Source organism: Lygodium microphyllum, chromosome 19, assembly GCF_053477565.2.
Source record: "Lygodium microphyllum isolate KBCC chromosome 19, Lygodium_microphyllum_v1.1.10, whole genome shotgun sequence".
NCBI classification, from domain to species: domain Eukaryota; kingdom Viridiplantae; phylum Streptophyta; class Polypodiopsida; order Schizaeales; family Lygodiaceae; genus Lygodium; species Lygodium microphyllum.
This window is the reverse complement of record NC_141153.1, coordinates 119371936-119387126: the sequence shown is the minus strand read 5'-3', so window position 1 is coordinate 119387126 and position 15191 is coordinate 119371936. Positions and strand designations below refer to the sequence as shown.

The following is a 15191-nucleotide window of genomic DNA, read 5'->3' as shown; positions in this document are numbered from 1 at the left end:
ATCTTGACTTGAAGAAACATTATTGCGAGTAACCTCCTGATCTCCCTTTCTTACATTACCTCTTTTCCCACCTTTTGTTGTTCTTTAATCTATATTTATATATATACACACAATTACTCAAAGTTTAAAAATATGAATAACTATGAACATTTTAAATTAGACAAAGAGACTAATTAAAGCTAGTTAATCTCAAAATGAATCACCTAATAAAGTAAGATGTAAAATATGTACAAATTTTAATTTTCAAAAGACATATACCTGTATCATGATTTGAAGAGACATTAGGGCCAATGACCTCCTTAGCTTTCATTGTTCCATTATCTCTTGTACCATCATTTGTGATTTTGTTACCTTTATGTACACATAATAAACCAAAGTTTAGAAACATAAGAGACATTTGTAAAACATCAAAACACGCATTTGTAAAACATCAAAACATCAAAACAGACATACCTTTTTTGCCAACCAACCATCACAACCTGCTGATCCAAGGGCTGCTGCAGCCTATTCATTGCCCTCCACCTACTGCTGATGACAGTCTACATGTGGTTCTATCTACTAGTTTTTCTCCTAATTCATCATCCTCACCTCAACTATTACTATTTGAGATCTTTCAAGTCAGCTACAACCAACATGACATGCCGAGCTGCTGCATTTCCACTCTAAGCCTGTTGACCACTTATTGTGGACTGCCATGTAGCATCTCAATTGCTGCATTTCAGATCTGCCCTGCTTCATCTGCAAATTACATCACTTCATGATCCGTGTTTTGCTGTTTCAGTACTTCATCATCAATCTCCGTCAAGCTTCTTCAAGATTTTCATTATTTCTATATCTAACTCCATGAGTCATCTAAAATACAAAAAACAATATGTCTTTGCTATGGTCTTGGCAAAGTTACACTTCCTCTCATGATTTAAAGAGCATCTGATATTATTGAGATGCTATTTGTAAAGCCTTTAAGCAACAAGTGGCCAATAAGCCTAATTTAAAGTATTTAAAAGGGATCCATTTCTTGCTAATGTGCAACAAGTGCAACATTGTACCTTGAACTACAATGGGAAAAAAAAACTAGTCAACTCTTTCAGAGATATCTTCTTTCTAGCTTGAGCATAATCAAGTTTCATTTTCCAACTGTAGAATTCCTTACCTGAGGCGCTCCATCACACCATTCAATAATCCCACGAGCAATCACATTTCCCTACATGCAGAAAAATCAGCCTATTAGCAACATCCTAATAGTGATAAGACATGTACAATTTATTGATTTGACCTATGCTTAAAAGCCACAGACCCAGATGGAAATAACATGAAGTATAGCAAGGGCAGCATTGTATGATTCTGCTAGCCTACATGGGAGAGGCAAACTATATTGTACCCATCCCAAAGCTCTTGCCCATTTGATTTAACACACCTCAAACAGCTCTATTGATAGGCAATAACCACTTGAGGATTCAGAAATGTTTGGGCTGATCCATTCAACATAAACGTCCCTAATCTCATCAGTTGGTTAGCTAATCTTGGTGATCTCCAAATCAGTTCAGTTGATTAACGAGCGTCATAAGTCACAGTCTTCATTAACACCTTAAATCTCTTTACATTCACATGCAGCATAACATATTAAAGTGAACAAACTGCCTGTACCTTTGAGGTTAACCAAGGCCTTTCTCACACTTCTCTCACAATCGGCACAGTCCATTCGGACCAGAAGCTCCACCATCTGCACGAGCAATAATACCCCACAAGTTAGTTAACAAAATGCTGCTAAGGCACAGAGTAAAACCACTTCAGGAGCTACACTACATTCTTGCATGTTGAATTGGAAAGGTAAGCAAATGCATCATTAATCTTTGCCCATTCCAAGTACATATTCATTCAAATGACAAGATTAAACTCTGTGTAAAGGAATGAGCTCACTTTCTTGTAAGGATTAGAGCCATCTTCTTTTTGCAGCTGAGGCCAAAGCTAAGCCTAGCACACTGGGCTGCAATAATGCAGCAACTGAGGCCAAAGCTAAGCCTAGCTTTGCATCTCTTTCGTTTGATGTTGAAGCTGCTATTCTAGCTGTAACAATAGTAACAGACAAGGCTGCTTGCAATCGAGCATTTTTTGTTATGAATTTATGTTTTCTTCGCCCTTTGAATTAGTTTTTCAATGATGCAATTTTGACCAGATTTCTCAGGCACTCCAAATGCTTCTCCAACCATGATTTTAGATGGAAGCAACTATCCGCTTTCATGAAAACAAATGGTTGTTCTCGTCTCATCCACAGCCAAGTCTTTAGCTCCTCAAGCCTTTTTGGAGTAGAATGGCAGCTTCCAGGACTGTACCTAGTATAAGCAAAATATGAGTGATTTCTTTTAGGAATCAAAGGAGACAAATCAGATGGAGCATGGCATTTATCCAATGCGAAGCTCGGTGACAGCTGAGAACTGTGTGACACTGGAATTTGGTTGATTTGTTTGAGCTCATGGAGTGGAGCACAATCAAGTTTCTGTGAGTTGATCAACTGGGATGAGGATGTGCAGCCCTCAACAGTTGATGTGCTCTATGAACGTGCCAAGAAATCATGCATTCCATTCTGGGATGCAAATCCAGGCATGTTGAAGGGTGATCTTTCATACTCCCAAAAGGAAGAGGGATCATCACGATCACATAGGCCATCTGGAGCATATGATACATTGAAATTCATGGTACTATCTTTTTTGCGAGAGATTTCACAGCAGGGTACTGAGATCTGTAGTCGCCCTGCTGTAGATGTGCACTGCACAGAGAGCTGCTGCTAGAGGGAGAGAGGCGAGGGTAGGGGCAGGGGCAAAGGAAGAAAAAGACGGCCATGGCCATGCAGATCATCATCTTCATCAAGCCGATCACATCCCTGCTCCCTTCATACTGCCCCCTCCCTATTGCCCCTATAGTGATGCCTCAATCGTCCTGCACGAGGTCCCTACCATCGACCTCTCGCCCTTGCTATGCCAACAAATAGAAGGCAAGAACACCCAGTCAGGCCCCTGCTTCTGCCTCAGAACGGCTTCCCTAGGTACCTTATCACCTTCTCTTACAGCTTCGGAAGGGGGAACTCCTGTGGGAATCACGACCATCGGTGCCATTACCATTGTTTCCAGTGCCGCCATCTCCCCCAGATGCAGCAGAGAAGTATCACAGCAGGGCTTACCATGAGGTGGTGCTAGCTAGGAGTGTCTGAGGAACGTCTCTGCTTGGACGTTGATGCCGTCTTGCTGGGATGGACAGCACCTGTCAATCTCCTCTCTGGAGAAATACATCTCGGTGCTGCTGGATGTGCCGGCGCTAGAGCTACTGCTGCTACCAAGGGGATGATCTGATTGGCACAACACAGCAGGGATCTCGGAAGATGCGACCGCTGGGGAAAGCCATCAGCATCTGTCCTGCTGCTGATGCTGAGGCTGCCACCTGCGGACCCGGAAGCGAGCAAGAAAACACTTAAAAAGCGCCCTTCAGGAAGCTTTCTTGATCCACGACAATGCTTTCAATTCGAGCAGTTGAGGATTACGGCCTCACAGGTATAGTGCGAAGCAGTTGAGGATGGAATATCTTCTGGTTGGCGTAGTCCAAATCAAGCACAACATGTTTATTTGTCAGAAACCCAACCTGAGGAGTCCCTGTCCTACTCTGTACTATGGCTCCAAGTGTACCAAATGTCTCCTGACCTGCAACCTGTGAAATTCACCAGAGAGAAACGTATCAGAATTTTCAAACTAGTAATGATGCAACAATTATTTACATATATTGCAACTAAAAATCTGCCAATCTTCACCTCTACAGTGTAAAAAACACCATCAGTTGTTTAATTGATATATGATGAAGCATGTACACACTCTCAGCATTTCTCAAAGTTTATGGAAAGGAGGGGAAAAATGTGCGGAAAACATCTAATGACACCAAAAACATAGAAACACATGAGATGGTCATTTCTATTTTCTATACACAAATATGGACATCATCATGCTGCAATTGAGTATATCGATAAACAAAATGATGATAGATTCGAGAGTGATGCCCCTCGAATATTAATGTAGACATATCAATCTGCCACTAAACTGTACACTATCATAATACATCAAATGCCCTCATTTGATATGCTAGTTTATACAACTCAATTAAATAAAAAATACTAAACAATTTGTTAGACCAATATAAGACATCAATCTTGATTACATAAAAGGGCCTACAGTTGATCCGAAAATTGAACTAAGACCACAAGCATGACATCAAAAGTGTAGACACATCCAGATTATGACCATGCTCTAAGGCTATGCAACTGATCCTTGAGATAAAATTTAGAAAGTTGGTTGTAAGATGCACACCTCCAAAACAAAAGTAAAATTATAGAATGACTAAATTTCAAGACAAGCAGTTTGTATTCAAACTTTGAAGTTATTCACTGGCTTTTTACCTGAGATCCTGGACCGATGGATGGGTCATTGCCCCTTAAACCTTCAGCCAGCTCTATGTATACCTCTTTCTTAGGGGTTGCGGCTGGAATACCAAAGTAAGAGAACTCTACCACATCAACATCACACCATATGCCTCCAGCTGGTCAACCGTGAGAGTTAAAGAGGACAAACTCTTGCTACAAAAGACATGTAGATGAGAGTTAAAGAGGACAAACTCATAGCAAGTTTGATGCTGTCAATCGTGAAAGTATTTGATGTGGTGAGCCTTGATTTGGTCCTTCATTCATACTAAGAGAGATCAAAATTTTCCTACAAGCTTAAATAGAATTGGCTAAGCAGCTGCATACTGACTTAAGGTTTAAAACTCTTCTTTGGCCAAGATGCATGCTGTAGACAGGTCTTCAGCCTTTTACCAGGAGAAAAATACAAAACACTGATCAATTAGAAAGGACATATAGGAAGATAGAAGGAAATCCCTTGCTACCTTACAGCATGTCCTGCTTCCTAAGAAGCTAGCCAAACAGCGATGTCAGGGGCATACACAACAGTCCGACTTGCAGCATGAGCCTGAAGAAGGTCATGATTATTCTCCATAGTTAGTGAGAAATCTGCTTCCCTTGAGATGTCTGGAGGTAGAGCAACTGCTTAGAAACTGCTGATGTCAGAATATATTTCTAGCTTGTAGGGAATGGGGTTGTCATTCAAGCTCTTTTGGGTGTGATTGTGATTGTGATATTTTGCATGAGTGTATGTTCTTAAACAGTGAATAAGAATAGAAGTAAATGCCAGAAGATCACTTTGGGTTGTCTTGGCCTTTTGTTACAACCTTATGTGTCTGCTAAGAAGGCCACTGTCTTCCCTCCATTGTTGCAGGAAATTTGAAAAATTTACAAGTAGATGGGGCAAGCTTGTCAGTCTCTTAACTGATGTGCCCTGGCAGTGTTTGCCATATTAGCACCATGTGCAAAGGGCCTGATGGCTATAAGGAATACTAGGTCCATACCTTTGCTGGTAAAACTGTTAACATTTGGGTCCACCAAAGGGAAGGAGAACTCTACTGCAGTTCTCTTGGCTTTGTGAAAGAATGGAGGAGGAGAAGTTAAAAGATCTGTCTTGATCCTTCCTACTGCTCTCTCCTCTTTGCAAAGGCTAGCATTGGATGGTTCTCTTAGAGCCCAAAGAAAATAATCCCTGCTTTTGAAGATTCTTAGAGAATCTGATATTGAGTAATAAAACACGTAACTGGGAGATAGTACCTGCTCAGATAAAATCATACACAAAACCCAAGTCCTAAATGTAGATTAAAGAGTTCTCTGCCATAAGTAGGTTCCAACCTACTTGTGAAGATCAATGTCTCCTTGACACACTCCATCACTGTGAGTATGCATTAATTTTTCTTGCATCTTTCATTCATCCTGAATAACAGGCCATTCCTCTAAGCAAAAAAAAGTCAATCGCAAGCAGACTACTTTAAATCTCTTTACATTCACATGTAGCATAACATATTAAAGTGAACAAACTGCATGTACCTTTGAGGTTAACTAGGGCCTTTCTCACACTTCTCTCACAATTGGCACAGTCCATTCGGACCAGAAGCTCCATCATCTGCACCAGCAATCATACCCCACAAGTTAGTCAACAAAATACTACTAAGGCGCAGAGTAAAACCGCTTCAGGAGCTACACTACATTCTTGCAAAGTTAAGACGTTGAATTGGAAAGGTAAGCAAATGCATCATTAATCTCTGCCCATTCCAAGTACATATTCATTCAAATGACAAGATTAAACTCTGTGTAAAGGAATGAGCTCACTTCCTTGTAAGGATTAGAGCCATCTTCTTTTTGCATCCCTGCCATAAAGATCCAGCCCACAACTGGATAGCTCCTCGCCATTAACATCTGTACTTTTGTCATCATAACGTGTTCTTGAGTCGAAACTCTTTATGAAGTCAATGCAGGAAGGATTGGCATGATTCAAATCATGTCTCAACCCCACTCCACCTCCACCTGCATACACCTCAGGGTACCCTGGTTCACTTGAGGTGGGGTGGTGATAATTTTGACCTTGTGACTTCACCTTCGAACTTTCAAAGGCATGCTGATTGTTGTGAGCACTTTGAAACACATGGCAGCCCATGATAGCTCATCCATGCACAAGCTTATAATCTGGACTTATGCAGGCTTACTGCAAGCTGTGGAACTCAACCAATCTACATGCTCTGTCCCTCTCCTGTCTTCACCTTCACAGGTACATGCATTTTCTTCTGCACCAGCTGAAGTATATACTTGGTCATCAGGTAAGATGGTTTCTTCATAGTCAGCTAATGTGTGTTTGATTCCATCAAGTAATGCGGCTTCTTTGCAATAAGCCACTGGTGATTCTCTTCCATCAGCATGATATTTTCCCTGGCAATAAGGTGGTCTGCAAGCAGCATCTACAGAACAGGGAGGAGACACAGACAATACTTGGTGGTTCTCTCTATCATCCTCCATCTTTGCTTTGGTTTTTAGGTCCAATGTTTTCAAAGCAAAAACCAGCTCAAAGGCTGCATGTGTGCAATGGGCTGCCTGTACTGGGGTCAGCAGGTTTTGTAGCTCTTGGAGGGTATGCAGCCTGAGAGAGTTTGATCGCTTTAACAGCAAACTCAAAGTTTCAAGCTTTGACTCCATTAATTGTTGTCCTTGCACTATGTTGTGTGACATGATGAAAGAAGAGCTCCCAATCCCTATGGCTTCTTTCATGCTTTGATTTGCAATAAGCATCTGAAAGAACCCAAAGTAGTAGTCAGACTCAGCAAACCTAGAAAATCCAGAATATTATGAATCACAAGTAGCTTTAGACACTTTCCCGTGTCACTGGGAAAAGGGGATCTTTTCCCTTGTTTTTCCTTATAGTATTCAACATCATGAGCTTCTGTGAGGGAGGGACCACATACCTGGTCGGGGGCAGGGAGCAACCACACTGAGCTAGGTATGTGGTCCCTCCCTTGCAGAAGCTCGTGATGTTGTCGTAATTCACAATGTGGGAAGTATAGTGAGAATTTGTTGAAAAGTTCTTGTGTGCATCATGCCAGACCATGGCAGACAGCTTCAAAATGGCTTGGCAGAAACAGGATAAATTGCAACAAAAAACTCAAGAAGCAAAGGTTCACCTGCATGGTTGCTAGTTGATTTGAAAGCTCCATCTCTGCCTGGTGCATGTAATGCTGCAAAGCATCCATTGAAGCTAACTGTGTCTTTGACAACAGGCATGTCACATCATCATGGCTTATGCAACCATTATGCTTCTGCACATCAATACCCATTTTTCCACATAAATGCTGCTTCAAGAGCAGAGGAATGACGCCCTGCAGGAAAAAACTTTAACCAATACTAGAAAACATGCCTCAACACAAAACTCTATTTAGTGGGGGCAAGTAGAAAGAATCAAACACAGTAAAGCCAAAGAGTACTTGCATTCTCTTCTTGGCCACCCAAAAGTGGATTGAAATCTCACTCTATCACCTACACACATATGTACAACAGATTCTCTGAAATTTATCATTTTAGCTTGGATGTTTTACTTACTAGACACAATATGTGTAAGCCAGGCTGTTAGTCAAGACAATTTTCCTGATGAGAGTTTTGGAAAGAAGAGATATAATATGTGCTAAGAATAACTTTGAGAAACAAGCTAGAGTGTTTGAATGGTTTGAGCAATCAATAAGCCCATCTTGAGGCAATGAAAGTAAGCCATTGAGCGTGTTTAGATTAGTATTCTGTGCATGTTTGGATAGAATGACTACCAACTGTGTAGTGAAAGTACTCTGTACATGGCTCCTTAATGCAATGAAGGTAAGTCATGCAGTATCTAATTCAAATAGAATATTATTAGTGCTTTTTTAATACTAGCTTAGAGTACATTTGTGTCAGGCAATTCTCCTGGACAACCATCGCTATATGTTTATTCTGTTCTCTTTCACAGGATGTGTTGCAGAAAATTTCTAAGTTTTCATTTGCTGAAATGCAGGCCATGGGGACAAATGGAATTGTGAAGGAATGCTTCTTGTCGTATGGACTTATGGGAAAAATGGAATAATGAAGAAATTCTTCTTGTTGTATGGGCTTATGGACCTAAGAGTCTCGCAACGGCACAATTCAATACAAGTTAATGCAATCCACAAGCAATGCAACAAATAAAAAGTGTGTGAAGCCTGACCTGAAATAGTTGCTCATGCAGCCCTTCACAAGCTGCCTGACATGGGAATCAGGGCTCTTGGAGATGAGGGCGAACTGGAGGGCCTACACCTTGGCCTTCCACTGCAGCCAGACCTGATCTGCAGGGTCTCCACTCTCTTCTCTAGCTCCTCGTTCTTCGCCCTCAGCTCCCGCGTCTTGTCCGCGAGGCTCTCCGCGCTCTTCTCTAGCTCCTCCTCCCTGGCCTTCAGCCTCCCCTTGAGGCTCTCCACTCTCTTCTCTAGCTCCTCATTCCTCGCCCTTAGCTCCCGCCTCTCGCCCTTGCCCTCAGCCTCCCCTCGAGCCTCTCCACGTTCTTCTGTAGCTCCTCATTCCTCGCCCTCAGCGGCTCTATTTCATGCATCAGAAATCGGCGTAACATGATTTCCATTTTCCTGCCTTTCGCGCTGCGTGTGCAAACAGAGACAGACAGTCGGAAAGAGAAACAGGTCCTTAATGATTATTTTTTATATTATTACATATCCGACACCATATAAAGTATTAGCACACATATAAAGTTTAGCCAATTGACAAATATTAGCCACTAAAGGGGGACTTAATATGGGGGCATATCCCTAATGTATATGCTTATGTAATTTTGGGAAAAGCCCCCTCCCCTATACTTACGTGATTCTATGAGTTGTCCATGTGAACTCCCCAAGCGTCTAGCCTACGTTTGCAACTCTCCCTTCACTTCTCTCCTTCCTGTTTGAGTCAATCTCCATTTTTACAGCCATCCTAACAAACTTGCAAATCTAAATTTCAAGTTGTCCACATTTGCATTGTCACCCCTCATGCCAATCTCATGAGTTAGGTGCCTCATTTTTTGAAGAAGTGTTGAGCCTCCACATTATGTGCCTCAAAAGAGCATCCATCTCCATATATTCCCACATTACAAATTAGCCATCATTTATTTTGGAGAAGTAGCCATCTTGGATTTCAATAGTAGTACAATTGTGGCATGTAGACATGGAAATACAATAGTGCCCTCTGATTTCCATTATGATATTCTAATCATCTTTATGCTTACATTGTGCTTGCTCTCTACTTGTGGATGATGGTGTAAAAAAACTTATGGTGGAAATACAAACCCAGCATGTGAGGTTGTACAATGCATGAGAAGCCCAAGCTTAGTCTGCTGTGACACTCCCTTTGTCTTACTTTCAGAAGAAATTGTCCACCCTTCTATTGATTATTTGCTACAATCACTAGTTCTATTTAAATCACCCTCTTTTCACGGTTTCATCACCTTCTTCACCATGGTCTTCTTCTCGATACGTGTCCAGAATATCATTTGCCTCCCTTGAAAGACAATAGCAGCCCCTAGTCATGGTTCTCATGGGTCCACCATAATCTGTTCCTTCTTTGTTTATCAAAAAATAGGCCCCCTGTTTGTTTTGTTCAGTTGCATGTGGCATGATGATGCATAGTGGAATTGTCATACAACTAGCAAGAGGTCGACAAGTTGCTGAAGATTCAAATGAGAAATATATGCCTTAGCTATCTACCAGTACCCTTCAGGGCTCCATTAGCACATGAAACTCTATGGGATCCATTTTCAGCTCCTCACACTATAATATTGAAGTTATTGAGGCATGCTTTAGAAACCACATAGGCACAAATCATCCAAAAACTCACATGCCATAACCAGAATCAAACTCTATTCCTATTTCATACACATTCATTTTTTCTCTATGTGATGTATTTTGATTGGTGTAATTTAATGTTTTATGTGATATCTTTGATAATTGTATTGTGTGATCCCTATATTCGAATTGTATCTTTGATAATTGTAAGTTGGACAAGATTTTAGCCCCTACAAGCCAACAAGTGTGATTTATGAATAGACTTGGAATGGTGCTCTATCTAATCTTGGTTAGACGTACTAGGTTATCCGTGTAAAGAGCCAAAGCTGACTTGTGGACCTCATCACCTTGAGAAAAGTTGTTGGCTTAAGAAGGTTTCATGAATGTCTAGACAAAAAAACACCTTAGAATGCATAAAGCGAAAGCAATGAAAGGCACATCAAACATGATTTGAGCACTCTTGCTTTCAAAAATTTCTTGGATGCTTGCATGCATTTGATTGGTACCAATGGCTAGTCACTCCTTTTTGTGCATTATCAAAAACTATCCACTCACCTCCTACTTGTCAAATTCAACAACCCTAAGATAGTTCTATCCCACATCGGATAATGTCCACCTCCATTAATGGCTTTGTTGCACACATTTGTCCCCGAATGAATTTGAAATGACCCTTAGTCCTCCCTTAGTCATTTTAGAGTATCGATCCAAAATATGGCAAACACGTTTGTCTTAATTGATATGCTTAGGTCCCTCACGGATTACATGGACATTACTAAAAAATGGATGTTTGCTAACATCGCCACTCTAGAATGAGTTGCGATAAATAAGCAAAAGTGGAGTAATTATTGTGTATGTCGAGGACCCCACCCAAGCTTATAATGCCACCCTTACATTCATTTGGAGATTGTTCTCTCATAGGAGTCTCATACTGACTACCAACCAAGCCATTGCAATGGGTTGTTGAACTATGTTGTTGTTATTTTGTATTTTTATTTTTTATGGTTGTAATAGTCAAAGAGTGTAACTCCTCCTTTCTAGGGACCTCTCATAAGGGGCCTTACTAGGAGATCCTAGGGTTTTGGAGTTATTTAGAGTATACAACATATGTGCCTTGCTATTTTAAAAACTACTGAAGGAAGATTATGGCTCATTGGACACTTGCTATCACTATGGCAGTCAAAGGCTAGCACCATCTTGCTCATTTAAAGAAGTTATTAGAATACCAACATTTTCTTCTAACAAGAGTAACAGGATATCCCAAAAAGATTGGATCATTTCAATAATCTAGGTCATCAGTCCAAACACTACAATCATTCAAAATCTTGATGGTATCTCACCCAAGGGTCATAGGGTGCTAGACCAAGATTATGGTTACATTGGTATGTCTAAGCTTGGAAGGGTTAGTATTTTACTATTGTTCTTAAATTAACCATGAGTTGTAGACCAATTCATGCAAGGCGTGCATGAGAACCTATAAGGTTTTTAATCCAAACATTGCCATATGTGCCTCTATACAATATTCTATGTTTGCATGAAATGCATTAAACGGTTACATCACTTGAAAAGTTAGAGAAAAGAGAGTAATGTTGCACAAAATAGGTATGTAGCTACTTGGTTTGAGGCCTCCTCTTTTTGCAACATGGTGGTCATTTCCAACATTTAGTGCTATAATAAACAAGCCCATAACTATATTTAAATATTGTCTTTTGATGACTAAAAATGAAGAGGGGTGCATGTGTGTGGGTACGCATGTACACACGTGTTCATATATGTATATGTGCACATGTATGTGCATGCAATATGTTCATATGTGTAGGGGGTTAGAAAATCTAGGTTCACATCCATATGGTTACTTCCAATTTCATTAATTTCATTACAATTGGAGAATGGCGTTCTTACATAATTTTGTTATATAGGGAATTTTGAGAGAACATAGGGAATCTTCATAGTGACCTACGATTCCCTACAAGTAGAAGTAGGAAATTACATTCATGTATACTCTTATATAGGAAATTTTTAATGAAGGTAGGAAATAGTCTATATTGACCTTTAATTTCCTACTATTAGATGTGGGGAATGTGATTCCCTAGTTGTACATAGGGAATACATGCATTCACACATAGGAAATATTACAACATTTCCTACATTTCACAAGTTTTCCTATATAGGGATTGATTAAAAGTCCCTTGTGAAAGCATGGCTAGACGTGAATATATTGGTGCTGCCGTGGAGCAGCACAACGCAATGATCCAACCTGCACACCCGCAATACTCGACTCACACTATATCCACGTGGACTAAGATACCGTTGGCTAACAAACGATGGTTTCTTTTGCAACACATTGATGGAACTTGCTCACGTGGAACACTCGACCCTCTCTATATTCAACAGGACTAAGGCACCATCGGCTAAGAAACGATGGTTTCTTTTGCAGAGGATATAAATTGTTCTAAAGACAAGTGCACAAAACTCAACGAAGGAAAGGTATATTCGATGAGGTATTTTGGACAAGACTAACTCGAGGCATTGTTAGGCATTTTTCAGCTGTAAGATACCGAGCTGCCAAGGCTCTCATTGTAGAACACAATAATATGGGATGATTGTATGCTTATCTAGAGTTTCTATAGAAAATAAGAATAGTGTATACTGCATCACACATTACTCTGCATATGATGACAAAGCAAGTAGCAGGTCTTATCATGCCTAGGTCCATTACATGATGCTCAAAAAGGTGCACTCATGGGTGAAACTACTGATGTGAAGAGTATTAGACCTAGGACAAAAGGCAACAACAAAGTGGCTAAGGCTTATATACAACAATAAGACTTCAAGGCTCCATGTTGGGATATGACTAGGCTTGAAACAAAGGCTTATTTATGCAACAATAAGTATTAATAGGAAAAATACCTTAGCATTAAGGTTAAAGGTGTAATATTTTCGTTAAAAAAATAATACTACTCTGACTTTCCACAACCCGCGTGAAACTCACGCAAAGGTCAATTCCGGCATTGGAGTTACTGACGGTGCAATCTTTAAACTGTACACGAGGTATCATGACCTCTCCATTGGCAAATCAGGATCAAGGTTAAAATCCCACATAACCGCAGGTGAACTCCCTCTTGGGAGGAGGTGAAGAGGATAATGATAGGTTTATTGCAAATTTTTTTATTATTTACCTTCCCCCAGCCGAAGCGTGGCTGAGGGAAGGGGATGGGCTATAATGGGAAATTGAGGAGGTGGAAGGGAGGATAGCATGCAAGGGGCACGTGGGGAAGGGAGCCCTCTCCCCCCTTTATCCTATAAAAACCCCCCTTTGGGGGGAGTAAGAAGGCGTGAGAGAAGGAGGATGGGCCAGACTGTGGAGGCATTGAAGCTGCCATTAAGGACGGTTTGAAGAGGGAAGAAACTACAGAAGCCGCTAGTTGCTATGCAAAGGGTGGAAGGAGAGAGAGACTGGTCACTGTGCTGCATCAGTGGAGGAGAGGGAGATGCCAGTGACATGCCGCCGCCTGGGCTCATTTAGCCGCCGCCGGCTGCCAACCCACCAATGTGCTGCCGCCATTCCACCTCCTGCCCGCCATCAAGGCCTCAAAATTCCTCATCGTCCACGTAGTCCTTGATCCCCTTTTCTTCCACGTGGTCATCACACACCTCCCAGAAGCTTCTAAGGGGGCTTCTTAAACCCCCCCTTCCCGTGGATTTCCGTAAAGCCATAATTTACCCCAGGTTTTTAAAGCCCCTTCCCGTGGAGTCCCTATAAAGCCCATTTTACCCCCGGGATTTTTAAGTCCCCTTCCCATTGCATCCACCACAAGCAATCTTTACCTCTGGTTTTAAAGCCCTTCCCGTTGGAGTCCCCGGGAGAGAGAGAGAGAGAGAGAAAGAGAGAGAGAGAGAGAGAGAGAGAGAGACAGAAAGACAAACATATAGAGAGACAAACAGATAGACATGTAGATAGAAATACTCACTACAATGCAATGGCACCTTAAGTGTAACGGATCCTAGCTTATAAAATCACTTTTTTTTTGTTGTATTAGCTACCTTGTAAAATTACTTATCTCTCACACTGGTACCACACGATCTTTGCAATGGAGTTTTACGAAAAGGGGCTCATCATAGATAAGGCATGTTTTGTTATTGCATGAGAAGTATGGCTAATATTCTTGAGTAATGTTCTTGTGTTTTCCCCAAACACACAAATTTTGATGGGGGGGAAAAAAATCCAGAGAGCATGTGGTTGCATGGCAACCACATGCTCTCTGCTCTCTGGCTTTTTTTTCATACATTGTTTTGCGCATCTATATTTGCGTCTAATTTGTAGGTGAAATCGCATCTATGTGCGAGTGTATATGCGCATCTATGTGCGTGTGTATATGTGTATCTATATGCGCATATATATGCGCATCTATAAGTGTGTCTATATGAGCATCTATATTCCGGTGTATATGCATGTGTATATGCGCGTGTAGTTTTCACTATAAGTGTGCTTATAGACGAGAAATTTTTGACGTGCTAGTAGATGCGGTAATAAATGCGGGTGACATTTTTAAACACAATTCAAATATTGTGTCTACCACCACGTCTATGGAGCCTTTTTTTTGTAGTGGCAGCGCTTTCTAGACTACTCTCTTCCCAATGGGCTTCGAAGACGTGTCTTGTAAGCGAATAAGTGGACATGTTACAGTTAGTATCAGAGTGAACGAATGAGGAACTAATGTTTACAATAAAACTTAATAAGGTGAAGTAGAGCAAATGTTGCTGTTAAGATCCTTCCTTACTTACTTATCAATGCTGACTTGTAGAGTCATGAAGCATGGAATAGATTCTTCGTGTTCCAGATTATGTTTATGACCACGATGCATGCCTCGGATTATCGTGGGAGGATCGATATGATGAATATCCTAGACCGCATCTACAACCCTTCACCCCTGTATGTGGAACGGAGATGGAAGGGT

At 41.0% G+C, this 15191-nt stretch overlaps 1 protein-coding gene and 1 long non-coding RNA gene across 4 annotated transcripts; both read right to left on the bottom strand.

The window, feature by feature from the left end:
• Nucleotides 1-646: 646 nt before the first annotated feature.
• On the bottom strand, nt 647-1758 carry LOC148020321 (uncharacterized). Its single transcript, XR_015694979.1, has 3 exons — nt 1645-1758; nt 1151-1201; nt 647-738 (listed from the first exon to the last, which is right to left on the bottom strand). It is a non-coding gene; the product is annotated as an uncharacterized LOC148020321 (long non-coding RNA).
• A 4390-nt stretch (nt 1759-6148) lies between these two features.
• Nucleotides 6149-9072, bottom strand: LOC148020320 (uncharacterized). Of its 3 annotated transcripts, none has more exons than XM_087700943.1 (3): nt 8634-9072; nt 7588-7939; nt 6149-7198 (listed from the first exon to the last, which is right to left on the bottom strand). In XM_087700943.1, exons 2-3 carry the CDS (start codon nt 7738-7740, stop codon nt 6608-6610), a joined length of 744 nt encoding a protein of 247 aa, XP_087557069.1. In that variant the 5' UTR covers nt 7741-7939; nt 8634-9072; the 3' UTR covers nt 6149-6607. The 3 variants fall into 3 exon arrangements, with proteins under 3 accessions (XP_087557069.1, XP_087557068.1, XP_087557070.1); XM_087700942.1 differs by having other exon boundaries at nt 7588-7782; XM_087700944.1 differs by having other exon boundaries at nt 7588-7722.
• Between the last annotated feature and the right edge of the window lie 6119 nt (nt 9073-15191).